A 26,121-nucleotide genomic window follows, 5' to 3' on the forward strand; every position below is an offset into this window, starting at 1 on the left:
ATACTTTAGAGGACATGGAAGAAGGCTATATATACCGTATACTGCACTCCAGGTATATACTATAGAGTACATGGAAGAAGGCTGTATATACCGTATACTACACTGCAGGTATATACTATAGAGTACATGGAGGAAGGCTGTATATACTATATACTACATTAAATTTCTACCTCTTACATAAGAGAAGACAATATTACACTGCTTTATGATATATTCTGTCTACTAGATGTTACTACCACTACCCTCCTGTTATCAATTCAGTTCAAAGAAGCTTTATTGGCAGGACCAAATAAACATTAGTAGATCTAGTTATCTGATCTGCAGATAGTGTTCTATGATTAATGAACTATCCTGACATGCTGGAGACACAGAGAGCAGAGATCAGTGTCAGAGAAGTCTGAGGGCAGAGAACACTGACAGCTTCCTGGGGGAGGAAACTGCAGCAGGAAGTGTCTGAAGGAGAGAGGAGCCGAGAACAGAGCAGACAGAGCAGGTACATGTGTGTATATAGTGTGGGTACTGCTGTGTGTGTGTATATAGTGCGGGTACTGCTGTGTATATAGTGCGGGTACTGCTGTGTGTATATAGTGCGGGTACTGCTGTGTGTATATAGTGTGGGTACTGCTGTGTGTATATAGTGCGGGTACTGCTGTGTGTATATAGTGTGGGTACTGCTGTGTGTATAGTGCGGGTACTGCTGTGTGTATATAGTGTGGGTACTGCTGTGTGTATAGTGCGGGTACTGCTGTGTGTATATAGTGTGGGTACTACTGTGTGTGTATATAGTGCGGGTACTGCTGTGTGTATAGTGCGGGTACTGCTGTGTGTATATAGTGCGGGTACTGCTGTGTATATAGTGCGGGTACTGCTGTGTGTATATAGTGCGGGTACTGCTGTGTGTATATAGTGCGGGTACTGCTGTGTGTATATAGTGTGGGTACTGCTGTGTGTATATAGTGCGGGTACTGCTGTGTGTATATAGTGTGGGTACTGCTGTGTGTATATAGTGCGGGTACTGCTGTGTGTATATAGTGTGGGTACTGCTGTGTGTATAGTGCGGGTACTGCTGTGTGTATATAGTGTGGGTACTGCTGTGTGTATAGTGCGGGTACTGCTGTGTGTATATAGTGTGGGTACTACTGTGTGTGTATATAGTGCGGGTACTGCTGTGTGTATAGTGCGGGTACTGCTGTGTGTATATAGTGCGGGTACTGCTGTGTGTATATAGTGTGGGTACTGCTGTGTGTATATAGTGCGGGTACTGCTGTGTGTATATAGTGCGGGTACTGCTGTGTGTATATAGTGTGGGTACTGCTGTGTATATATAGTGCGGGTACTGCTGTGTGTATATAGTGTGGGTACTGCTGTTGGTATAGAGTGCGGGTACAGCTGTGTGTATATAGTGCGGGTACTGCTGTGTGTATATAGTGCGGGTACTGCTGTGTGTATATAGTGTGGGTACTGCTGTGTGTATATAGTGCGGGTACTGCTGTGTGTATATAGTGCGGGTACTGCTGTGTGTATATAGTGCAGGTACTGCTGTGTATATAGTGCGGGTACTGCTGTGTATATAGTGCGGGTACTGCTGTGTATATAGTACGTGTACTGCTGTGTGTGTATATAGTGCGGGTACTGCTGTGTGTATATAGTGCGGGTACTGCTGTGTATATAGTACGTGTACTGCTGTGTGTATATAGTGCGGGTACTGCTGTGTGTATATAGTGCGGGTACTGCTGTGTGTGTATATAGTGCGGGTACTGCTGTGTGTATATAGTGCGGGTACTGCTGTGTGTATATAGTGCGGGTACTGCTGTGTGTATATAGTGCGGGTACTGCTGTGTGTATATAGTGCGGGTACTGCTGTGTATATAGTACGTGTACTGCTGTGTGTATATAGTGCGGGTACTGCTGTGTATATAGTGCGGGTACTGCTGTGTGTATATAGTGCGGGTACTGCTGTGTATATAGTACGTGTACTGCTGTGTGTATATAGTGCGGGTACTGCTGTGTGTATATAGTGCGGGTACTGCTGTGTGTAGTCCCAGTTGTTGGACTCTCAGCCGTCGGCCCGTTATCACCCGTCCTATCTTGGTGATAAATCCACATTATTGTCACTCTTTAGAAGTTTAGAATTTCTCAATCATTGACAGAACGTCCTTGAGTCCTGAGATCCTGAGCAAAGTTGTTAATTTATTGCTTGCTCTGCCGTAGAAAAGAAAACTATTGGCAACGCCTGTCCGTATGCACTGCTAGTGTCTTAGGACATCATACAGGAGGGTCCTACACTCAGGACCCTCTCTTATGAATAGACTCCATGCAATATCATGTAGAAAGCTGTCCCATTGGCACACATGGGTAAAAGTCAGTTAACAGTAGGCAATTTCTAAGAATTGCTGTACAACAGACTGCTTTTCTGTGCTGCACAGACTTGTTTTAGATCCCCCCCAAATCAGGTAACAGGAGGATACAGTGCCATAAATATGCAGCTTCTGGATCTAATGAAGCAAAATTAGAAACTGGGCTGCAATATGCAAAATGTTTCCTACACAATGATCTCCTCCCCGCAGACACATTTTATTTTTTATTATTTGAGTGCTTCAAAAATGGAAAAGAAGCAACGTTGCAAGCATTTCCCATCAAAAAAACTCTCCCTCCATTTTCTGTATACAGCTCCTGTGCCGACCTTTATAATAGGTAGGCTAACAAGAAGTAGGGGGCAGTCGAAAGGAAGAGTGACTGCGGGGTCAGACTGCACTGGGTTTGTTGTCTGTTACCGTGTTACACATATAGATGTGCACAGGAACTGTATACTCAAAACGGTAGAAGATTTTGGATGTGGATTTTTCACTCCTTCGGTAGTTATTTTGTGAGAAGCTCAGTAATAGGTGATTACCCAGTGGTGGATTTGATGTGTAATCATAATGGACGCTCGGTGCTAATTGTATTGTCCTTTACGTAGGCAGCAATGGCCTTGGCTGGGGTCCGAGTGCTGGAACTGGCCGGACTGGCCCCTGTTCCATTCTGTGGAATGATACTCGCTGACTTCGGGGCCAAAGTCATCCGGGTGGATAAAGCCAACACTACGTTTTCAAGTGACACTATGGCACGGGGTAAAAAATCGATAGCTTTAAATCTGAAGACCCCCCAAGGGATCAGTGTCCTGAAGACGTTATGTAAGCAGTCCGACGTCCTCATTGAGCCTTTCCGTCACGGTAAGTTATTGCGACGATACACGTATTTTTTACCAAGCGGTCATCTGGTTTCCTAAACCCATTTTCTTACACCCTGTTAGAGATGATACAGCAAGCATCCTTTTTAAAGGGGTTGTCCATTTTTGGAAAACTTATTTTTTGCAACTTGTTAGGGAATTCTGAGTTAATAGACAATCTGACCCAATACTTTGTGATGCAGTGACCCGTTACAGCTAGGGGGCACTCTATGTTCTCAGGATACACATGGGGGCGTAACTGTAATGGTGATAATGAAACAGTGTCCGCCATGATTGTAAATGGCCGGTATGTGTCGCAGAGGGAGACTGCTTTGTAAGCCTAGAATGTAGTTGTAAAGGGAGGCTTACAGGGTTAGTTGGAGTGCTGGGCGGTTCTGACTAACCACACACACCTGCCACCCAGGGGAGGGGTTACATTTACATAATGTGACCATGGTGTGGTCACTTGGGGGAGAGTGTTTGGATCTGTTTGGTCCATATGTAGGGTCCTGGAAAAGCCTATGTGTTGGGAGTTCTATCTCCCTGAAGAGCATGTGGTGAGGCTTTGGTACCTGATGGCCTGTGTGTTGGATGGTCCCAAGTGGGGATGGACGTCCTGAATAGAACACAGAGAGGCCTGTGTGTTGGAAGGTCCCAGATGGGGACCGACGTCCTGAATAGCACATGGAAAGGCCGAATGTGCAGGGAGAGAGTGGCACTGCATTAGGGAGCTACTGACCTTCTGAGGGTCTGGACTGTTGTGAGTGCCCTGGACAGGACAGTGATCCCCGTTACGCTGCTTCCCATGAGTGTGGAATGACAAGGAGTCAGCGTGTGGAGCAGGAGCTCCAGAATGGTAACTCCAGATAATGGGGTTTTCTATGAACTGTGCGGTCACCCATGGTAACTGGTCAGAAGAGGACCAGCTTGTTTAGAGATTGCAGTCTCATGTCGTGATGCTATGAAAGTAGACATTGATACGGTGCATGGACACCCCCGGGAACTAGTCAAAGGAGGACTGTGCATGACCCGGTTGATGCTGCATAAAAATAAACCGCATGGACTGTTTGTGTGAGAAACCCGTTCCTGTGTGCCTGAATATCGTGGCCAAGTCAGTGTCCCCCAACACACTCAGTAAGCGCTATCTTACAACTTCTACGACATGCCGACTTCAGAGTGTTGCATCGGATGCCGCAGAGTGTAAAACTTCCATTGAGGGTATGAAGTTGTGGGCAATTAATATTTTTAAATACTACAAATAACCGAAGAAATATTTATCAAGAAGTCCAGTGAAATATTCCTACTGGTCGCTTGTGCCTTTGGGGAGGTTTAGAGACTACTCTTCCAGCGCTCTGAATTTCCTGTCGTGTTGCAGGACTTAGGTAAAGAGTCCTCCACTCCTAATAAAGGGAAAATCACAATGTCTCTACCTACAGTACTGGTCAAAAGTTTAGATTCCCCTGTTCAATGCAATGGATTTCCTTGTTCTTCTTGCAATATGCACATTTTAGATTCAGACAGAACCATGAAGTAACACATATGGAAACAAGGAGTAAAACACATGTGAAACTAAGCAGAATATGTAATAAATCTTAGCTTCCTCAATGTACCCCACTTTTATTCTGACAACTTTACACCCCGTTGACATTCTGTTCTCCACCTTCGTCAGGTTTCACCTGGAATGGCTTCCAGTGAACAGGTTGCCTTGTGAAGGATTCGTTTGTGGAATCACTGATCTTCAGAAAGTGTCTGCGACCATACAGTGTATTTGGCAGAGGTTGTGTAGGTACATAGCTCTTTACAGTTCTGATTCTTTTTCAATAACTGTTGTAAACCAGAACATGGCAAGAACCACTCACCTAAATAATGACGGACATTTGTCCGTCTTAACTGTAAGACATGAAGGTCAGTCAATCCGGAATATTGATAGACCACGGAAGGTATCCTCAAGTGCAATCATGAAAATCATCAAGCTGTTATGATAGTGTAGCAACTCATTTGGGTAAATAGGTAACACACTAAAAACTGCAACTGACTTCATGTGCACACTAGAGATCTTGACCCAGCAGTCCCTACTGGTGCCTACAAGAGTCGAGGAAGCCCTAACCACAGACTAGATGAAGGCAACTTGGACCCATTTTGCCTGAAAGGCTGTCGAGCGATTCACGTTCCTCCTAAAGAACCAGAGGGCAGAGCAGAGTGCAAATTTCCTAGAGAAGGGAACGTGTTAAAATAAAAAGTGATCCCAGAGTGAGTAAAAGAAACCATGAAATAAAAAATAAAGGATAAACTACGTACTGAGACTATCACCAGCAGGGAATACCAGCAGAGGGGGAAAGTATATAAAGCCGCACCCGAAAGGTGATAGGACAGACAACTGAGTAAATGAAAACATCTGTCACTCAATCAATACTGAAACAAGAATAAAAGAAACTGAACACCCATAGAAAAAGTGTATCTGCTGTGGCTCAGTGGACAGGGAAGCAGATGTATGACAAATAGCTATGATAAAATTGTCTCGTGAACTGCCCCATAAAAGGAAAGGAAAACATAACACCTGCTGCAGAGGATAAGTTCATCAGAGTTACCTTTCTCAGAAGCCAAAAACTGACTGCAAATTAGATAAAAGCCCTCAAAAATTATATCAAGTAGCAGATACATCTCAACATCAACCTTTTCAGAGGAGACAGTGAGGAGCACTTTACGGTCAAAGTGCTACAAAGAAGCAAATACTGACAACTGCACAAAAGAAGAAGAGACTTGTTGGGGCCAAGAAATACAAAAACTAGACATAAGATCAGTGGAAATTTGTATTGTTGTCTGTGTGTCAAAATTTTTGATTTTTGGTACCAACCACCATGTTTCTGTGAGATGAAGAAAAGGTGAGTGGATCGTTTGTACATTTGTGGTGAAGCATGGAGAGGAGGTGTGGGGGTGCTCTGGTGGTGACCTTGTTGGTGATTTATTCCAAATCCGTGGCACACTTCACCAGAATGGCTACCACATCATTCTGTAGCGACTTCCATCCCATCTGGTCTTAGCTTAATGGGACAATAATTTGACCCGAAAAATGGCCCAAAACACCTCCCGGCTATGTAAGGGTAATATCACCGAAGAGGAGAGGGATGGGGGCTGCTTCAGAGGACATGGCCTCTACAATCACCTGACCTCAACCCAACTGAGATGGTTTAGGATGAGTTGGACGCAGGGTGAAGGCGAAGAGCCGTCAAGAGCTCAGCACCTCTAGGAGCTCCTTCAAGACTTTGGAAGCCAATCCAGGTGACACCCGCTGAAGCCGCTTCAGAGATGTCAAAAGGAGGTATAAGGTTGTAATCAGAGTAAAAGGGGGTATTTTGATGAATCAAAGGTGTAACACATATTCTGGGGTTTTTTTTTCATGTGTTTCTTTACTCCTTGTTCCCATATGTTTCTTCGTGGTTTTACTGCCTTCAGTCTGAATCTACAATGTGCACGTTCCAATAAGAACAAGGAAAACTATTGCAGGAACCAGTTGTGCCTAACTTTTGACTATTTTACAAATATGGAATGCTATGTAGAGAATGTCTGCTGTACACAGACTGACTCTTAATGCTGCACAGACTTGTTTTAGATTCCTCCGACTAAGATTCCTGGAGATTGCAGTGCATAAAACAATGTAGTTCCCGGATACAGATACACAATGGGCGGCAACACCCTATAAACTGCATCAGCACAGTATGATAGTGGAGAAGCCCACCACATTTTATTTTACGGTATTATGTACAATGGGGAAAATAGGTACCGTATTTGATACGCTGCCGATTTTGCAAGTTTCCCCCCTACAAAGAATGGAGAGGTCTGTAATTTTTATCGTAGGTACACTTCACCTGTGAAAGACAAGATCTTAAAAAAAAATCCAGAAAATCACGTTGTATGATTTTTACATAATTAGTTTGCATTTTATTGCATGAAATAATTATTTGATACAATAGAAAAACAGAACTTTAATATTTGGTATAGAAGCCTTTGTTTACAATTACAGAGGTCAGGGTTTTCCTGTAGTTCTTGACCCAGTTCGCACACACTGCAGCAGGGATTTTGGCCCCCTCCTCCATACAGATCTTTCAGGTTTCTGGGCTTACGCTGACAACAACTTTGAGTTTCAGCTGCCTCCAAAGATTTTCTATTGGGGTCAGTTCTGGAGACAGGCTAGGCCACTCCAGGACCCTGAAATGCTTCTAACGGAGCCAAAATTAACCACATTTCCAAGCAATCTTGGTCTCCTATCATTTAGTGTTTGTGGCTGATAGGTAGACATTTCCATACTGTATAATCTGACTTCACAGAGGGTCTGTTTGCAGATTGTAACCTCAGGGACAACTAGATCTGCATAAGAGCTGTGTACACAAAACGGGAGTATGGTTTTTGCAAAAATCTGCATACCCTTTAAGGGAATATATTTTGAGAATGTTAAGGAGGTCACACATAGTTACATGTGTATTTGTGCTCTGAATTACAGGCGTGATGGAAAATCTGGGTATCGGGCCTGAGGTTTTACTAAAGGAAAATCCACAGCTCATATACGCACGGCTGAGTGGATTTGGGCAGTCTGGGAAATATGCGAAATCTGCGGGTCACGACCTTAATTATGTCTCCGTCTCAGGTATGTGGAGGGGGGTCTGTAGAGACTATATCCTTAAAGACGACCTGTCATCGGGTCAAAAGTGCCCATTTTTTTTGTTATTTTATTCCCGTTTTTCCCCTGAGAATTAATTTTTTTTTTTTTTTTTTAAATAAAATTTTATCTTTGATCTTTTCCAAGGAGGTTTGTCTCACAGGATCCTCAGGGGCGTGACTTTAAGCTTCTCTGCATAATCATCCTGTGTGCCACGCCCCCCTTGATAAGAGGATAAAAATGAGCATTAAATGAAAAAGCTCATGTGTCTGGAGCTTATCAGGATCCTGTCAGCACCAGTGAACTGCCACAGCTGAGCAGGGTGACTCATCCACACTGCGGGAGAGCCGGGGTCAGATGGTGTGGGGATGGGACCTGAGCAGCGTGGTGAGAGGGGACGCTGAGGATAGCAGGAAGCAGAAGGACCGGCGATCATGTGACCACAGGAGGCGGGGCTTAGCGTCCTGCTGCTGGAGATGAGTGCAGGATTCTACAGGGACCCTGGAGTAGAGGAGAGGGGAACGGAGATAGCAGCGCAGTACAGGAGGGGCGAGCAGAGAATAGTCAGAATGTAGGCAAGGAGTGATACACGGAGATAGCAGCGCAGTACAGGAGGGGCGAGCAGAGAATAGTCAGAATGTAGGCAAGGAGTGATACACAAAGATAGCAGCGCAGTACAGGAGGGACAGGCAGAGAATAGTCAGAAGGTAGGCAAGGAGTCATACACGGAGATAGCAGCGCAGTACAGGAGGGACAGGCAGAGAATAGTCAGAATGTAGGCAAGGAGTGATACACAAAGATAGCAGCGCAGTACAGGAGGGACAGGCAGAGAATAGTCAGAAGGTAGACAAGGAGTCATACACGGAGATAGCAGCGCAGTACAGGACGGACAGGCAGAGAATAGTCAGAAGGTAGGCAAGGAGTCATACACAAAGATAGCAGCGCAGTACAGGACGGACAGGCAGAGAATAGTCAGAATGTAGGCAAGGAGTCATACACGGAGATAGCAGCGCAGTACAGGAGGGACAGGCAGAGAATAGTCAGAATGTAGGCAAGGAGTGATACACGGAGATAGCAGCGCAGTACAAGAGGGGCGAGCAGAGAATAGTCAGAATGTAGGCAAGGAGTGATACATGGAGATAGCAGCGCAGTACAGGAGGGACAGGCAGAGAATAGTCAGAATGTAGGCAAGGAGTGATACACGGAGATAGCAGCGCAGTACAGGAGGGACAGGCAGAGAATAGTCAGAATGTAGGCAAGGAGTGATACATGGAGATAGCAGCGCAGTACAGGAGGGACAAGCAGAGAATAGTCAGAATGTAGGCAAGGAGTGATACACGGAGATAGCAGCGCAGTACAAGAGGGACAGGCAGAGAATAGTCAGAATGTAGGCAAGGAGTGATACATGGAGATAGCAGCGCAGTACAGGAGGGACAAGCAGAGAATAGTCAGAATGTAGGCAAGGAGTGATACACAGAGATAGCAGCGCAGTACAGGAGGGACAGGCAGAGAATAGTCAGAATGTAGGCAAGGAGTGATACACGGAGATAGCAGCGCAGTACAGGAGGGGCAGGCAGAGAATAGTCAGAATGTAGGCAAGGAGTGATACACGGAGATAGCAGCGCAGTACAGGAGGGACAGGCAGAGAATAGTCAGAATGTAGGCAAGGAGTGATACACGGAGATAGCAGCGCAGTACAGGAGGGGCGAGTAGAGAATAGTCAGAAGGTAGGCAAGGAGTCATACACGGAGATAGCAGTGCAGTACAGGAGGGACAGGCAGAGAATAGTCAGAATGTAGGCAAGGAGTGATACACAAAGATAGCAGCGCAGTACAGGAGGGACAGGCAGAGAATAGTCAGAATGTAGGCAAGGAGTCATACACGGAGATAGCAGCGCAGTACAGGAGGGGCGAGCAGAGAATAGTCAGAATGTAGGCAAGGAGTCATACATGGAGATAGCAGCGCAGTACAGGAGGGACAGGCAGAGAATAGTCAGAATGTAGGCAAGGAGTCATACACAGAGATAGCAGCGCAGTACAGGAGGGGCGAGCAGAGAATAGTCAGAATGTAGGCAAGGAGTGATACACAAAGATAGCAGCGCAGTACAGGAGGGGCAGGCAGAGAATAGTCAGAAGGTAGGCAAGGAGTCATACACGGAGATAGCAGCGCAGTACAGGAGGGACAGGCAGAGAATAGTCAGAATGTAGGCAAGGAGTGATACACGGAGATAGCAGCGCAGTACAGGAGGGACAGGCAGAGAATAGTCAGAATGTAGGCAAGGAGTGATACACGGAGATAGCAGCGCAGTACAGGAGGGGCAGGCAGAGAATAGTCAGAATGTAGGCAAGGAGTGATACATGGAGATAGCAGCGCAGTACAGGAGGGACAGGCAGAGAATAGTCAGAAGGTAGGCAAGGAGTGATACACGGAGATAGCAGCGCAGTACAGGAGGGACAGGCAGAGAATAGTCAGAAGGTAGGCAAGGAGTCATACATGGAGATAGCAGCGCAGTACAGGAGGGGCGAGCAGAGAATAGTCAGAATGTAGACAAGGAGTGATACACGGAGATAGCAGCGCAGTACAGGAGGGACAGGCAGAGAATAGTCAGAATGTAGGCAAGGAGTGATACACAAAGATAGCAGCGCAGTACAGGAGGGGCGAGCAGAGAATAGTCAGAAGGTAGGCAAGGAGTGATACACGGAGATAGCAGCGCAGTACAAGAGGGACAGGCAGAGAATAGTCAGAAGGTAGGCAAGGAGTGATACATGGAGATAGCAGCGCAGTACAGGAGGGACAAGCAGAGAATAGTCAGAATGTAGGCAAGGAGTGATACACAGAGATAGCAGCGCAGTACAGGAGGGACAGGCAGAGAATAGTCAGAATGTAGGCAAGGAGTGATACACGGAGATAGCAGCGCAGTACAGGAGGGGCAGGCAGAGAATAGTCAGAATGTAGGCAAGGAGTGATACACGGAGATAGCAGCGCAGTACAGGAGGGACAGGCAGAGAATAGTCAGAATGTAGGCAAGGAGTGATACACGGAGATAGCAGCGCAGTACAGGAGGGGCGAGTAGAGAATAGTCAGAAGGTAGGCAAGGAGTCATACACGGAGATAGCAGTGCAGTACAGGACGGACAGGCAGAGAATAGTCAGAATGTAGGCAAGGAGTGATACACGGAGATAGCAGCGCAGTACAGGAGGGACGAGCAGAGAATAGTCAGAAGGTAGGCAAGGAGTGATACACGGAGATAGCAGCGCAGTACAGGACGGACAGGCAGAGAATAGTCAGAATGTAGGCAAGGAGTGATACACGGAGATAGCAGCGCAGTACAGGAGGGACAGGCAGAGAATAGTCAGAATGTAGGCAAGGAGTGATACACAAAGATAGCAGCGCAGTACAGGAGGGACAGGCAGAGAATAGTCAGAATGTAGGCAAGGAGTCATACACGGAGATAGCAGCGCAGTACAGGAGGGACAGGCAGAGAATAGTCAGAATGTAGGCAAGGAGTCATACACAGAGATAGCAGCGCAGTACAGGAGGGGCGAGCAGAGAATAGTCAGAATGTAGGCAAGGAGTGATACACGGAGATAGCAGCGCAGTACAGGAGGGGCGAGCAGAGAATAGTCAGAATGTAGGCAAGGAGTGATACACAAAGATAGCAGCGCAGTACAGGAGGGACAGGCAGAGAATAGTCAGAAGGTAGGCAAGGAGTGATACACAAAGATAGCAGCGCAGTACAGGAGGGACAGGCAGAGAATAGTCAGAATGTAGGCAAGGAGTGATACACGGAGATAGCAGCGCAGTACAGGAGGGGCAGGCAGAGAATAGTCAGAATGTAGGCAAGGAGTGATACATGGAGATAGCAGCGCAGTACAGGAGGGACAGGCAGAGAATAGTCAGAAGGTAGGCAAGGAGTGATACACGGAGATAGCAGCGCAGTACAGGAGGGGCAGGCAGAGAATAGTCAGAATGTAGGCAAGGAGTCATACACGGAGATAGCAGCGCAGTACAGGAGGGGCGAGCAGAGAATAGTCAGAATGTAGGCAAGGAGTCATACACGGAGATAGCAGCGCAGTACAGGAGGGACAGGCAGAGAATAGTCAGAATGTAGGCAAGGAGTGATACACGGAGATAGCAGCGCAGTACAGGAGGGACAGGCAGAGAATAGTCAGAATGTAGGCAAGGAGTGATACACGGAGATAGCAGCGCAGTACAGGAGGGGCAGGCAGAGAATAGTCAGAATGTAGGCAAGGAGTCATACACGGAGATAGCAGCGCAGTACAGGAGGGGCGAGCAGAGAATAGTCAGAAGGTAGGCAAGGAGTCATACACGGAGATAGCAGCGCAGTACAGGAGGGACAGGCAGAGAATAGTCAGAATGTAGGCAAGGAGTGATACACGGAGATAGCAGCGCAGTACAGGAGGGGCAGGCAGAGAATAGTCAGAAGGTAGGCAAGGAGTGATACACGGAGATAGCAGCGCAGTACAAGAGGGGCAGGCAGAGAATAGTCAGAATGTAGACAAGGAGTCATACACGGAGATAGCAGCGCGGTACAGGAGGGGCGAGCAGAGAATAGTCAGAATGTAGGCAAGGAGTGATACACGGAGATAGCAGCGCAGTACAGGAGGGACAGGCAGAGAATAGTCAGAATGTAGGCAAGGAGTGATACACAGAGATAGCAGCGCAGTACAGGAGGAGCGAGCAGAGAATAGTCAGAAGGTAGGCAAGGAGTCATACACGGAGATAGCAGCGCAGTACAGGAGGGGCAGGCAGAGAATAGTCAGAATGTAGGCAAGGAGTGATACATGGAGATAGCAGCGCAGTACAGGAGGGACAGGCAGAGAATAGTCAGAAGGTAGGCAAGGAGTGATACACGGAGATAGCAGCGCAGTACAGGAGGGACAGGCAGAGAATAGTCAGAATGTAGGCAAGGAGTGATACACAAAGATAGCAGCGCAGTACAGGAGGGGCGAGCAGAGAATAGTCAGAATGTAGGCAAGGAGTGATACACAAAGATAGCAGCGCAGTACAGGAGGGGCGAGCAGAGAATAGTCAGAATGTAGGCAAGGAGTGATACACGGAGATAGCAGCGCAGTACAGGAGGGACAGGCAGAGAATAGTCAGAATGTAGGCAAGGAGTGATACACAAAGATAGCAGCGCAGTACAGGAGGGACAGGCAGAGAATAGTCAGAAGGTAGACAAGGAGTCATACACGGAGATAGCAGCGCAGTACAGGACGGACAGGCAGAGAATAGTCAGAAGGTAGGCAAGGAGTGATACACAAAGATAGCAGCGCAGTACAGGAGGGGCGAGCAGAGAATAGTCAGAAGGTAGGCAAGGAGTGATACACGGAGATAGCAGCGCAGTACAGGACGGACAGGCAGAGAATAGTCAGAATGTAGACAAGGAGTGATACACGGAGATAGCAGCGCAGTACAGGAGGGACAGGCAGAGAATAGTCAGAATGTAGGCAAGGAGTGACACACGGAGATAGCAGCGCAGTACAGGAGGGGAGAGCAGAGAATAGTCAGAATGTAGGCAAGGAGTGATACACGGAGATAGCAGCGCAGTACAGGAGTGACAGGCAGAGAATAGTCAGAAGGTAGGCAAGGAGTGATACACAAAGATAGCAGCGCAGTACAGGAGGGACAGGCAGAGAATAGTCAGAAGGTAGGCAAGGAGTGATACACGGAGATAGCAGCGCAGTACAGGAGGGGCAGGCAGAGAATAGTCAGAAGGTAGGCAAGGAGTCATACACGGAGATAGCAGCGCAGTACAGGAGGGACAGGCAGAGAATAGTCAGAATGTAGGCAAGGAGTGATACACGGAGATAGCAGCGCAGTACAGGAGGGGCAGGCAGAGAATAGTCAGAAGGTAGGCAAGGAGTGATACACGGAGATAGCAGCGCAGTACAGGAGGGGCAGGCAGAGAATAGTCAGAATGTAGGCAAGGAGTCATACACGGAGATAGCAGCGCAGTACAGGAGGGGCGAGTAGAGAATAGTTAGAATGTAGGCAAGGAGTGATACACGGAGATAGCAGCGCAGTACAGGAGGGACAGGCAGAGAATAGTCAGAATGTAGGCAAGGAGTGATACACGGAGATAGCAGCGCAGTACAGGAGGGACAGGCAGAGAATAGTCAGAATGTAGGCAAGGAGTGATACACGGAGATAGCAGCGCAGTACAGGAGGGGCAGGCAGAGAATAGTCAGAATGTAGGCAAGGAGTGATACATGGAGATAGCAGCGCAGTACAGGAGGGACAGGCAGAGAATAGTCAGAAGGTAGGCAAGGAGTGATACACGGAGATAGCAGCGCAGTACAGGAGGGGCAGGCAGAGAATAGTCAGAATGTAGGCAAGGAGTGATACACAGAGATAGCAGCGCAGTACAGGAGGGGCGAGCAGAGAATAGTCAGAATGTAGGCAAGGAGTGATACACGGAGATAGCAGCGCAGTACAGGAGGGACAGGCAGAGAATAGTCAGAATGTAGGCAAGGAGTGATACACGGAGATAGCAGCGCAGTACAGGAGGGGCAGGCAGAGAATAGTCAGAAGGTAGGCAAGGAGTGATACACGGAGATAGCAGCGCAGTACAAGAGGGGCAGGCAGAGAATAGTCAGAATGTAGACAAGGAGTCATACACGGAGATAGCAGCGCGGTACAGGAGGGGCGAGTAGAGAATAGTCAGAATGTAGGCAAGGAGTGATACACGGAGATAGCAGCGCAGTACAGGAGGGACAGGCAGAGAATAGTCAGAATGTAGGCAAGGAGTGATACACAGAGATAGCAGCGCAGTACAGGAGGGACAGGCAGAGAATAGTCAGAAGGTAGGCAAGGAGTGATAGACGGAGATAGCAGCGCAGTACAGGAGGGGCAGGCAGAGAATAGTCAGAAGGTAGGCAAGGAGTCATACACGGAGATAGCAGCGCAGTACAGGAGGGACAGGCAGAGAATAGTCAGAATGTCGGCAAGGAGTGATACACGGAGATAGCAGCGCAGTACAGGAGGGACAGGCAGAGAATAGTCAGAATGTAGGCAAGGAGTGATACACGGAGATAGCAGCGCAGTACAGGAGGGGCAGGCAGAGAATAGTCAGAATGTAGGCAAGGAGTCATACACGGAGATAGCAGCGCAGTACAGGACGGACAGGCAGAGAATAGTCAGAATGTAGACAAGGAGTCATACACGGAGATAGCAGCGCAGTACAGGAGGGGCGAGTAGAGAATAGTCAGAAGGTAGGCAAGGAGTCATACACAGAGATAGCAGCGCAGTACAAGAGGGGCAGGCAGAGAATAGTCAGAATGTAGACAAGGAGTCATACACGGAGATAGCAGCGCGGTACAGGAGGGGCGAGTAGAGAATAGTCAGAAGGTAGGCAAGGAGTGATACACGGAGATAGCAGCGCGGTACAGGAGGGGCGAGTAGAGAATAGTCAGAAGGTAGGCAAGGAGTGATACACGGAGATAGCAGCGCAGTACAGGAGGGACAGGCAGAGAATAGTCAGAAGGTAGGCAAGGAGTGATACACGGAGATAGCAGCGCAGTACAGGAGGGGCGAGCAGAGAATAGTCAGAAGGTAGGCAAGGAGTGATACACGGAGATAGCAGCGCAGTACAGGAGGGGCGAGTAGAGAATAGTCAGAACGTAGGCAAGGAGTGATACACGGAGATAGCAGTACAGGAGGGGCAGGCAGAGAATAGTCAGAAGGTAGGCAAGGAGTGATACACGGAGATAGCAGCGCGGTACAGGAGGGACAGGCAGAGAATAGTCAGAATGTAGGCAAGGAGTCATACACGGAGATAGCAGCGCAGTACAGGACGGACAGGCAGAGAATAGTCAGAAGGTAGGCAAGGAGTGATACACAAAGATAGCAGCGCAGTACAGGAGGGGCGAGCAGAGAATAGTCAGAATGTAGGCAAGGAGTCATACACGGAGATAGCAGCGCAGTACAGGAGGGGCAGGCAGAGAATAGTCAGAATGTAGGCAAGGAGTCATACACGGAGATAGCAGCGCAGTACAGGAGGGACAGGCAGAGAATAGTCAGAAGGTAGGCAAGGAGTGATACACGGAGATAGCAGCGCAGTACAGGAGGGACAGGCAGAGAATAGTCAGAAGGTAGGCAAGGAGTGATACACAGAGATAGCAGCGCAGTACAGGAGGGACAGGCAGAGAATAGTCAGAATGTAGGCAAGGAGTCATACACGGAGATAGCAGCGCAGTACAGGAGGGGCGAGCAGAGAATAGTCAGAAGGTAGGCAAGGAGTGATACACGGAGATAGCAGCGCAGTACAGGAGGGACGAGCAGAGAATAGTCAGAAGGTAGGCAAGGAGTGATACACGGAGATAGCAGCGCAGTACAGGAGGGGCGAGCAGAGAATAGTCAGAATGTAGGCAAGGAGTGATACACAAAGATAGCAGCGCAGTACAGGAGGGGCGAGCAGAGAATAGTCAGAATGTAGGCAAGGAGTGATACACAAAGATAGCAGCGCAGTACAGGACGGACAGGCAGAGAATAGTCAGAATGTAGGCAAGGAGTGATACGCGGAGATAGCAGCGCAGTACAGGAGGGACAGGCAGAGAATAGTCAGAATTTAGGCAAGGAGTGATACACGGAGATAGCAGCGCAGTACAGGAGGGACAGGCAGAGAATAGTCAGAAGGTAGGCAAGGAGTGATACATGGAGATAGCAGCGCAGTACAGGAGGGACAGGCAGAGAATAGTCAGAATGTAGGCAAGGAGTGATACACGGAGATAGCAGCGCAGTACAGGAGGGACAGGCAGAGAATAGTCAGAATGTAGGCAAGGAGTCATACACGGAGATAGCAGCGCAGTACAGGAGGGACAGGCAGAGAATAGTCAGAAGGTAGGCAAGGAGTGATACACGGAGATAGCAGCGCAGTACAGGAGGGGCAGGCAGAGAATAGTCAGAATGTAGGCAAGGAGTGATACACGGAGATAGCAGCGCAGTACAGGAGGGGCAGGCAGAGAATAGTCAGAATGTAGGCAAGGAGTGATACACGGAGATAGCAGCGCAGTACAGGAGGGGCAGGCAGAGAATAGTCAGAAGGTAGGCAAGGAGTCATACACGGAGATAGCAGCGCAGTACAGGAGGGACAGGCAGAGAATAGTCAGAATGTAGGCAAGGAGTGATACACAAAGATAGCAGCGCAGTACAGGAGGGACAGGCAGAGAATAGTCAGAATGTAGGCAAGGAGTGATACACAAAGATAGCAGCGCAGTACAGGAGGGACAGGCAGAGAATAGTCAGAATGTAGACAAGGAGTCATACACAGAGATAGCAGCGCAGTACAAGAGGGGCAGGCAGAGAATAGTCAGAAGGTAGACAAGGAGTGATACACGGAGATAGCAGCGCAGTACAAGAGGGGCGAGCAGAGAATAGTCAGAATGTAGGCAAGGAGTGATACATGGAGATAGCAGCGCAGTACAGGAGGGACAGGCAGAGAATAGTCAGAATGTAGGCAAGGAGTGATACACGGAGATAGCAGCGCAGTACAAGAGGGACAGGCAGAGAATAGTCAGAATGTAGGCAAGGAGTGATACATGGAGATAGCAGCGCAGTACAGGAGGGACAAGCAGAGAATAGTCAGAATGTAGGCAAGGAGTGATACACAGAGATAGCAGCGCAGTACAGGAGGGACAGGCAGAGAATAGTCAGAATGTAGGCACGGAGTGATACACGGAGATAGCAGCGCAGTACAGGAGGGGCAGGCAGAGAATAGTCAGAATGTAGGCAAGGAGTGATACACGGAGATAGCAGCGCAGTACAGGAGGGACAGGCAGAGAATAGTCAGAATGTAGGCAAGGAGTGATACACGGAGATAGCAGCGCAGTACAGGAGGGGCGAGTAGAGAATAGTCAGAAGGTAGGCAAGGAGTCATACACGGAGATAGCAGTGCAGTACAGGAGGGACAGGCAGAGAATAGTCAGAAGGTAGGCAAGGAGTGATACACGGAGATAGCAGCGCAGTACAGGAGGGGCAGGCAGAGAATAGTCAGAAGGTAGGCAAGGAGTGATACACGGAGATAGCAGCGCAGTACAGGAGGGACAGGCAGAGAATAGTCAGAATGTAGGCAAGGAGTGATACACGGAGATAGCAGCGCAGTACAGGAGGGGCGAGCAGAGAATAGTCAGAAGGTAGGCAAGGAGTGATACACGGAGATAGCAGCGCAGTACAGGAGGGACGAGCAGAGAATAGTCAGAAGGTAGGCAAGGAGTGATACACGGAGATAGCAGCGCAGTACAGGAGGGACGAGCAGAGAATAGTCAGAAGGTAGGCAAGGAGTGATACACGGAGATAGCAGCGCAGTACAGGAGGGACAGGCAGAGAATAGTCAGAATGTAGGCAAGGAGTGATACACAAAGATAGCAGCGCAGTACAGGAGGGACAGGCAGAGAATAGTCAGAATGTAGGCAAGGAGTCATACACGGAGATAGCAGCGCAGTACAGGAGGGACAGGCAGAGAATAGTCAGAATGTAGGCAAGGAGTCATACACAGAGATAGCAGCGCAGTACAGGAGGGGCGAGCAGAGAATAGTCAGAATGTAGGCAAGGAGTGATACACAAAGATAGCAGCGCAGTACAGGAGGGACAGGCAGAGAATAGTCAGAATGTAGGCAAGGAGTGATACACGGAGATAGCAGCGCAGTACAGGAGGGACAGGCAGAGAATAGTCAGAAGGTAGGCAAGGAGTGATACACGGAGATAGCAGCGCAGTACAGGAGGGGCAGGCAGAGAATAGTCAGAAGGTAGGCAAGGAGTGATACACGGAGATAGCAGCGCAGTACAGGAGGGACAGGCAGAGAATAGTCAGAATGTAGGCAAGGAGTGATACACGGAGATAGCAGCGCAGTACAGGAGGGGCGAGTAGAGAATAGTCAGAAGGTAGGCAAGGAGTCATACACGGAGATAGCAGTGCAGTACAGGACGGACAGGCAGAGAATAGTCAGAATGTAGGCAAGGAGTGATACACGGAGATAGCAGCGCAGTACAGGAGGGACGAGCAGAGAATAGTCAGAAGGTAGGCAAGGAGTGATACACGGAGATAGCAGCGCAGTACAGGAGGGACGAGCAGAGAATAGTCAGAAGGTAGGCAAGGAGTGATACACGGAGATAGCAGCGCAGTACAGGAGGGGCGAGTAGAGAATAGTCAGAAGGTAGGCAAGGAGTCATACACGGAGATAGCAGTGCAGTACAGGAGGGACAGGCAGAGAATAGTCAGAAGGTAGGCAAGGAGTGATACACGGAGATAGCAGCGCAGTACAGGAGGGGCAGGCAGAGAATAGTCAGAAGGTAGGCAAGGAGTGATACACGGAGATAGCAGCGCAGTACAGGAGGGACAGGCAGAGAATAGTCAGAATGTAGGCAAGGAGTGATACACGGAGATAGCAGCGCAGTACAGGAGGGGCGAGCAGAGAATAGTCAGAAGGTAGGCAAGGAGTGATACACGGAGATAGCAGCGCAGTACAGGAGGGACGAGCAGAGAATAGTCAGAAGGTAGGCAAGGAGTGATACACGGAGATAGCAGCGCAGTACAGGAGGGACGAGCAGAGAATAGTCAGAAGGTAGGCAAGGAGTGATACACGGAGATAGCAGCGCAGTACAGGAGGGACAGGCAGAGAATAGTCAGAATGTAGGCAAGGAGTGATACACAAAGATAGCAGCGCAGTACAGGAGGGACAGGCAGAGAATAGTCAGAATGTAGGCAAGGAGTCATACACGGAGATAGCAGCGCAGTACAGGAGGGACAGGCAGAGAATAGTCAGAATGTAGGCAAGGAGTCATACACAGAGATAGCAGCGCAGTACAGGAGGGGCGAGCAGAGAATAGTCAGAATGTAGGCAAGGAGTGATACACAAAGATAGCAGCGCAGTACAGGAGGGACAGGCAGAGAATAGTCAGAATGTAGGCAAGGAGTGATACACGGAGATAGCAGCGCAGTACAGGAGGGACAGGCAGAGAATAGTCAGAAGGTAGGCAAGGAGTGATACACGGAGATAGCAGCGCAGTACAGGAGGGACAGGCAGAGAATAGTCAGAATGTAGGCAAGGAGTGATACACGGAGATAGCAGCGCAGTACAGGAGGGGCGAGTAGAGAATAGTCAGAAGGTAGGCAAGGAGTCATACACGGAGATAGCAGTGCAGTACAGGACGGACAGGCAGAGAATAGTCAGAATGTAGGCAAGGAGTGATACACGGAGATAGCAGCGCAGTACAGGAGGGACGAGCAGAGAATAGTCAGAAGGTAGGCAAGGAGTGATACACGGAGATAGCAGCGCAGTACAGGAGGGACGAGCAGAGAATAGTCAGAAGGTAGGCAAGGAGTGATACACGGAGATAGCAGCGCAGTACAGGACGGACAGGCAGAGAATAGTCAGAATGTAGGCAAGGAGTGATACACGGAGATAGCAGCGCAGTACAGGAGGGACAGGCAGAGAATAGTCAGAATGTAGGCAAGGAGTGATACACAAAGATAGCAGCGCAGTACAGGAGGGACAGGCAGAGAATAGTCAGAATGTAGGCAAGGAGTCATACACGGAGATAGCAGCGCAGTACAGGAGGGACAGGCAGAGAATAGTCAGAATGTAGGCAAGGAGTCATACACAGAGATAGCAGCGCAGTACAGGAGGGGCGAGCAGAGAATAGTCAGAATGTAGGCAAGGAGTGATACACAAAGATAGCAGCGCAGTACAGGAGGGGCGAGCAGAGAATAGTCAGAATGTAGGCAAGGAGTGATACACAAAGATAGCAGCGCAGTACAGGAGGGACAGGCAGAGAATAGTCAGAATGTAGGCAAGGAGTGATACACGGAGATAGCAGCGCAGTACAGGAGGGACAGGCAGAGAATAGTCAGAAGGTAGGCAAGGAGTGATACACAAAGATAGCAGCGCAGTACAGGAGGGACAGGCAGAGAATAGTCAGAAGGTAGGCAAGGAGTGATACACGGAGATAGCAGCGCAGTACAGGAGGGGCAGGCAGAGAATAGTCAGAAGGTAGGCAAGGAGTCATACACGGAGATAGCAGCGCAGTACAGGAGGGACAGGCAGAGAATAGTCAGAATGTAGGCAAGGAGTGATACACGGAGATAGCAGCGCAGTACAGGAGGGGCAGGCAGAGAATAGTCAGAATGTAGGCAAGGAGTGATACACGGAGATAGCAGCGCAGTACAGGAGGGACAGGCAGAGAATAGTCAGAATGTAGGCAAGGAGTGATACACGGAGATAGCAGCGCAGTACAGGAGGGGCAGGCAGAGAATAGTCAGAATGTAGGCAAGGAGTCATACACGGAGATAGCAGCGCAGTACAGGAGGGGCGAGCAGAGAATAGTCAGAAGGTAGGCAAGGAGTCATACACGGAGATAGCAGCGCAGTACAGGAGGGACAGGCAGAGAATAGTCAGAATGTAGGCAAGGAGTGATACACGGAGATAGCAGCGCAGTACAGGAGGGACAGGCAGAGAATAGTCAGAAGGTAGGCAAGGAGTGATACACGGAGATAGCAGCGCAGTACAGGAGGGGCAGGCAGAGAATAGTCAGAATGTAGGCAAGGAGTCATACACGGAGATAGCAGCGCAGTACAGGAGGGGCGAGTAGAGAATAGTTAGAATGTAGGCAAGGAGTGATACACGGAGATAGCAGCGCAGTACAGGAGGGACAGGCAGAGAATAGTCAGAATGTAGGCAAGGAGTGATACACGGAGATAGCAGCGCAGTACAGGAGGGACAGGCAGAGAATAGTCAGAATGTAGGCAAGGAGTGATACACGGAGATAGCAGCGCAGTACAGGAGGGGCAGGCAGAGAATAGTCAGAATGTAGGCAAGGAGTCATACACGGAGATAGCAGCGCAGTACAGGAGGGGCGAGCAGAGAATAGTCAGAAGGTAGGCAAGGAGTCATACACGGAGATAGCAGCGCAGTACAGGAGGGACAGGCAGAGAATAGTCAGAATGTAGGCAAGGAGTGATACACGGAGATAGCAGCGCAGTACAGGAGGGGCAGGCAGAGAATAGTCAGAAGGTAGGCAAGGAGTGATACACGGAGATAGCAGCGCAGTACAAGAGGGGCAGGCAGAGAATAGTCAGAATGTAGACAAGGAGTCATACACGGAGATAGCAGCGCGGTACAGGAGGGGCGAGCAGAGAATAGTCAGAATGTAGGCAAGGAGTGATACACGGAGATAGCAGCGCAGTACAGGAGGGACAGGCAGAGAATAGTCAGAATGTAGGCAAGGAGTGATACACAGAGATAGCAGCGCAGTACAGGAGGGGCGAGCAGAGAATAGTCAGAAGGTAGGCAAGGAGTCATACACGGAGATAGCAGCGCAGTACAGGAGGGGCGAGCAGAGAATAGTCAGAATGTAGGCAAGGAGTGATACACGGAGATAGCAGCGCAGTACAGGAGGGACAGGCAGAGAATAGTCAGAATGTAGGCAAGGAGTGATACACAAAGATAGCAGCGCAGTACAGGAGAGGCGAGCAGAGAATAGTCAGAATGTAGGCAAGGAGTGATACACAAAGATAGCAGCGCAGTACAGGAGGGGCGAGCAGAGAATAGTCAGAATGTAGGCAAGGAGTGATACACGGAGATAGCAGCGCAGTACAGGAGGGACAGGCAGAGAATAGTCAGAATGTAGGCAAGGAGTGATACACGGAGATAGCAGCGCAGTACAGGAGGGACAGGCAGAGAATAGTCAGAAGGTAGACAAGGAGTCATACACGGAGATAGCAGCGCAGTACAGGACGGACAGGCAGAGAATAGTCAGAAGGTAGGCAAGGAGTGATACACAAAGATAGCAGCGCAGTACAGGAGGGGCGAGCAGAGAATAGTCAGAAGGTAGGCAAGGAGTGATACACGGAGATAGCAGCGCAGTACAGGACGGACAGGCAGAGAATAGTCAGAATGTAGACAAGGAGTGATACACGGAGATAGCAGCGCAGTACAGGAGGGACAGGCAGAGAATAGTCAGAATGTAGGCTAGGAGTGATACACAAAGATAGCAGCGCAGTACAGGAGGGACAGGCAGAGAATAGTCAGAATGTAGGCAAGGAGTCATACACGGAGATAGCAGCGCAGTACAGGAGGGACAGGCAGAGAATAGTCAGAATGTAGGCAAGGAGTCATACACAGAGATAGCAGCGCAGTACAGGAGGGGCGAGCAGAGAATAGTCAGAATGTAGGCAAGGAGTGATACACAAAGATAGCAGCGCAGTACAGGAGGGACAGGCAGAGAATAGTCAGAATGTAGGCAAGGAGTGATACACGGAGATAGCAGCGCAGTACAGGAGGGACAGGCAGAGAATAGTCAGAAGGTAGGCAAGGAGTGATACACAAAGATAGCAGCGCAGTACAGGAGGGACAGGCAGAGAATAGTCAGAAGGTAGGCAAGGAGTGATACACGGAGATAGCAGCGCAGTACAGGAGGGGCAGGCAGAGAATAGTCAGAAGGTAGGCAAGGAGTCATACACGGAGATAGCAGCGCAGTACAGGAGGGACAGGCAGAGAATAGTCAGAATGTAGGCAAGGAGTGATACACGGAGATAGCAGCGCAGTACAGGAGGGGCAGGCAGAGAATAGTCAGAAGGTAGGCAAGGAGTGATACACGGAGATAGCAGCGCAGTACAGGAGGGGCAGGCAGAGAATAGTCAGAATGTAGGCAAGGAGTCATACACGGAGATAGCAGCGCAGTACAGGAGGGGCGAGTAGAGAATAGTTAGAATGTAGGCAAGGAGTGATACACGGAGATAGCAGCGCAGTACAGGAGGGACAGGCAGAGAATAGTCAGAATGTAGGCAAGGAGTGATACACGGAGATAGCAGCGCAGTACAGGAGGGACAGGCAGAGAATAGTCAGAATGTAGGCAAGGAGTGATACACGGAGATAGCAGCGCAGTACAGGAGGGGCAGGCAGAGAATAGTCAGAAGGTAGGCAAGGAGGGATACACGGAGATAGCAGCGCAGTACAGGAGGGGCGAGCAGAGAATAGTCAGAATGTAGGCAAGGAGTGATACATGGAGATAGCAGCGCAGTACAGGAGGGACAGGCAGAGAATAGTCAGAAGGTAGGCAAGGAGTGATACACGGAGATAGCAGCGCAGTACAGGAGGGGCAGGCAGAGAATAGTCAGAATGTAGGCAAGGAGTGATACACAGAGATAGCAGCGCAGTACAGGAGGGGCGAGCAGAGAATAGTCAGAATGTAGGCAAGGAGTGATACACGGAGATAGCAGCGCAGTACAGGAGGGACAGGCAGAGAATAGTCAGAATGTAGGCAAGGAGTGATACACAAAGATAGCAGCGCAGTACAGGAGGGACAGGCAGAGAATAGTCAGAAGGTAGGCAAGGAGTGATACACGGAGATAGCAGCGCAGTACAGGAGGGGCAGGCAGAGAATAGTCAGAATGTAGGCAAGGAGTCATACACGGAGATAGCAGCGCAGTACAGGAGGGGCGAGTAGAGAATAGTTAGAATGTAGGCAAGGAGTGATACACGGAGATAGCAGCGCAGTACAGGAGGGACAGGCAGAGAATAGTCAGAATGTAGGCAAGGAGTGATACACGGAGATAGCAGCGCAGTACAGGAGGGACAGGCAGAGAATAGTCAGAATGTAGGCAAGGAGTGATACACGGAGATAGCAGCGCAGTACAGGAGGGACAGGCAGAGAATAGTCAGAATGTAGGCAAGGAGTGATACACGGAGATAGCAGCGCAGTACAGGAGGGGCAGGCAGAGAATAGTCAGAAGGTAGGCAAGGAGTGATACACGGAGATAGCAGCGCAGTACAAGAGGGGCAGGCAGAGAATAGTCAGAATGTAGACAAGGAGTCATACACGGAGATAGCAGCGCGGTACAGGAGGGGCGAGCAGAGAATAGTCAGAATGTAGGCAAGGAGTGATACACGGAGATAGCAGCGCAGTACAGGAGGGACAGGCAGAGAATAGTCAGAATGTAGGCAAGGAGTGATACACAGAGATAGCAGCGCAGTACAGGAGGGGCGAGCAGAGAATAGTCAGAAGGTAGGCAAGGAGTCATACACGGAGATAGCAGCGCAGTACAGGAGGGGCGAGCAGAGAATAGTCAGAATGTAGGCAAGGAGTGATACACGGAGATAGCAGCGCAGTACAGGAGGGACAGGCAGAGAATAGTCAGAATGTAGGCAAGGAGTGATACACAAAGATAGCAGCGCAGTACAGGAGGGGCGAGCAGAGAATAGTCAGAATGTAGGCAAGGAGTGATACACAAAGATAGCAGCGCAGTACAGGAGGGGCGAGCAGAGAATAGTCAGAATGTAGGCAAGGAGTGATACACAAAGATAGCAGCGCAGTACAGGAGGGACAGGCAGAGAATAGTCAGAAGGTAGACAAGGAGTCATACACGGAGATAGCAGCGCAGTACAGGACGGACAGGCAGAGAATAGTCAGAAGGTAGGCAAGGAGTGATACACAAAGATAGCAGCGCAGTACAGGAGGGGCGAGCAGAGAATAGTCAGAAGGTAGGCAAGGAGTGATACACGGAGATAGCAGCGCAGTACAGGACGGACAGGCAGAGAATAGTCAGAATGTAGACAAGGAGTGATACACGGAGATAGCAGCGCAGTACAGGAGGGACAGGCAGAGAATAGTCAGAATGTAGGCAAGGAGTGATACACGGAGATAGCAGCGCAGTACAGGAGGGACAGGCAGAGAATAGTCAGAAGGTAGACAAGGAGTCATACACGGAGATAGCAGCGCAGTACAGGACGGACAGGCAGAGAATAGTCAGAAGGTAGGCAAGGAGTGATACACAAAGATAGCAGCGCAGTACAGGAGGGGCGAGCAGAGAATAGTCAGAAGGTAGGCAAGGAGTGATACACGGAGATAGCAGCGCAGTACAGGACGGACAGGCAGAGAATAGTCAGAATGTAGACAAGGAGTGATACACGGAGATAGCAGCGCAGTACAGGAGGGACAGGCAGAGAATAGTCAGAATGTAGGCAAGGAGTGATACACAAAGATAGCAGCGCAGTACAGGAGGGACAGGCAGAGAATAGTCAGAATGTAGGCAAGGAGTCATACACGGAGATAGCAGCGCAGTACAGGAGGGACAGGCAGAGAATAGTCAGAATGTAGGCAAGGAGTCATACACAGAGATAGCAGCGCAGTACAGGAGGGGCGAGCAGAGAATAGTCAGAATGTAGGCAAGGAGTGATACACAAAGATAGCAGCGCAGTACAGGAGGGACAGGCAGAGAATAGTCAGAATGTAGGCAAGGAGT

The 26,121-nt window shown here is 49.3% G+C and overlaps 1 protein-coding gene across 1 annotated transcript in view; it reads left to right on the plus strand.

The window, feature by feature from the left end:
* Window positions 1-362: 362 nt before the first annotated feature.
* The window catches only part of AMACR (alpha-methylacyl-CoA racemase), a 54,783-nt gene continuing 29,024 nt past the window's right edge, over window positions 363-26,121 (plus strand). Inside the window, exons 1-3 of the mRNA XM_077281813.1 lie at window positions 363-493; window positions 2,960-3,212; window positions 7,707-7,850. Coding sequence (XP_077137928.1) covers window positions 2,966-3,212; window positions 7,707-7,850 — 391 coding nt within the window. The 5' untranslated portion in view covers window positions 363-493; window positions 2,960-2,965. The remainder of the gene's footprint in view (window positions 494-2,959; window positions 3,213-7,706; window positions 7,851-26,121) is intronic.

This window comes from Ranitomeya variabilis, chromosome 1, assembly GCF_051348905.1.
Source record: "Ranitomeya variabilis isolate aRanVar5 chromosome 1, aRanVar5.hap1, whole genome shotgun sequence".
Classification (NCBI taxonomy): domain Eukaryota; kingdom Metazoa; phylum Chordata; class Amphibia; order Anura; family Dendrobatidae; genus Ranitomeya; species Ranitomeya variabilis.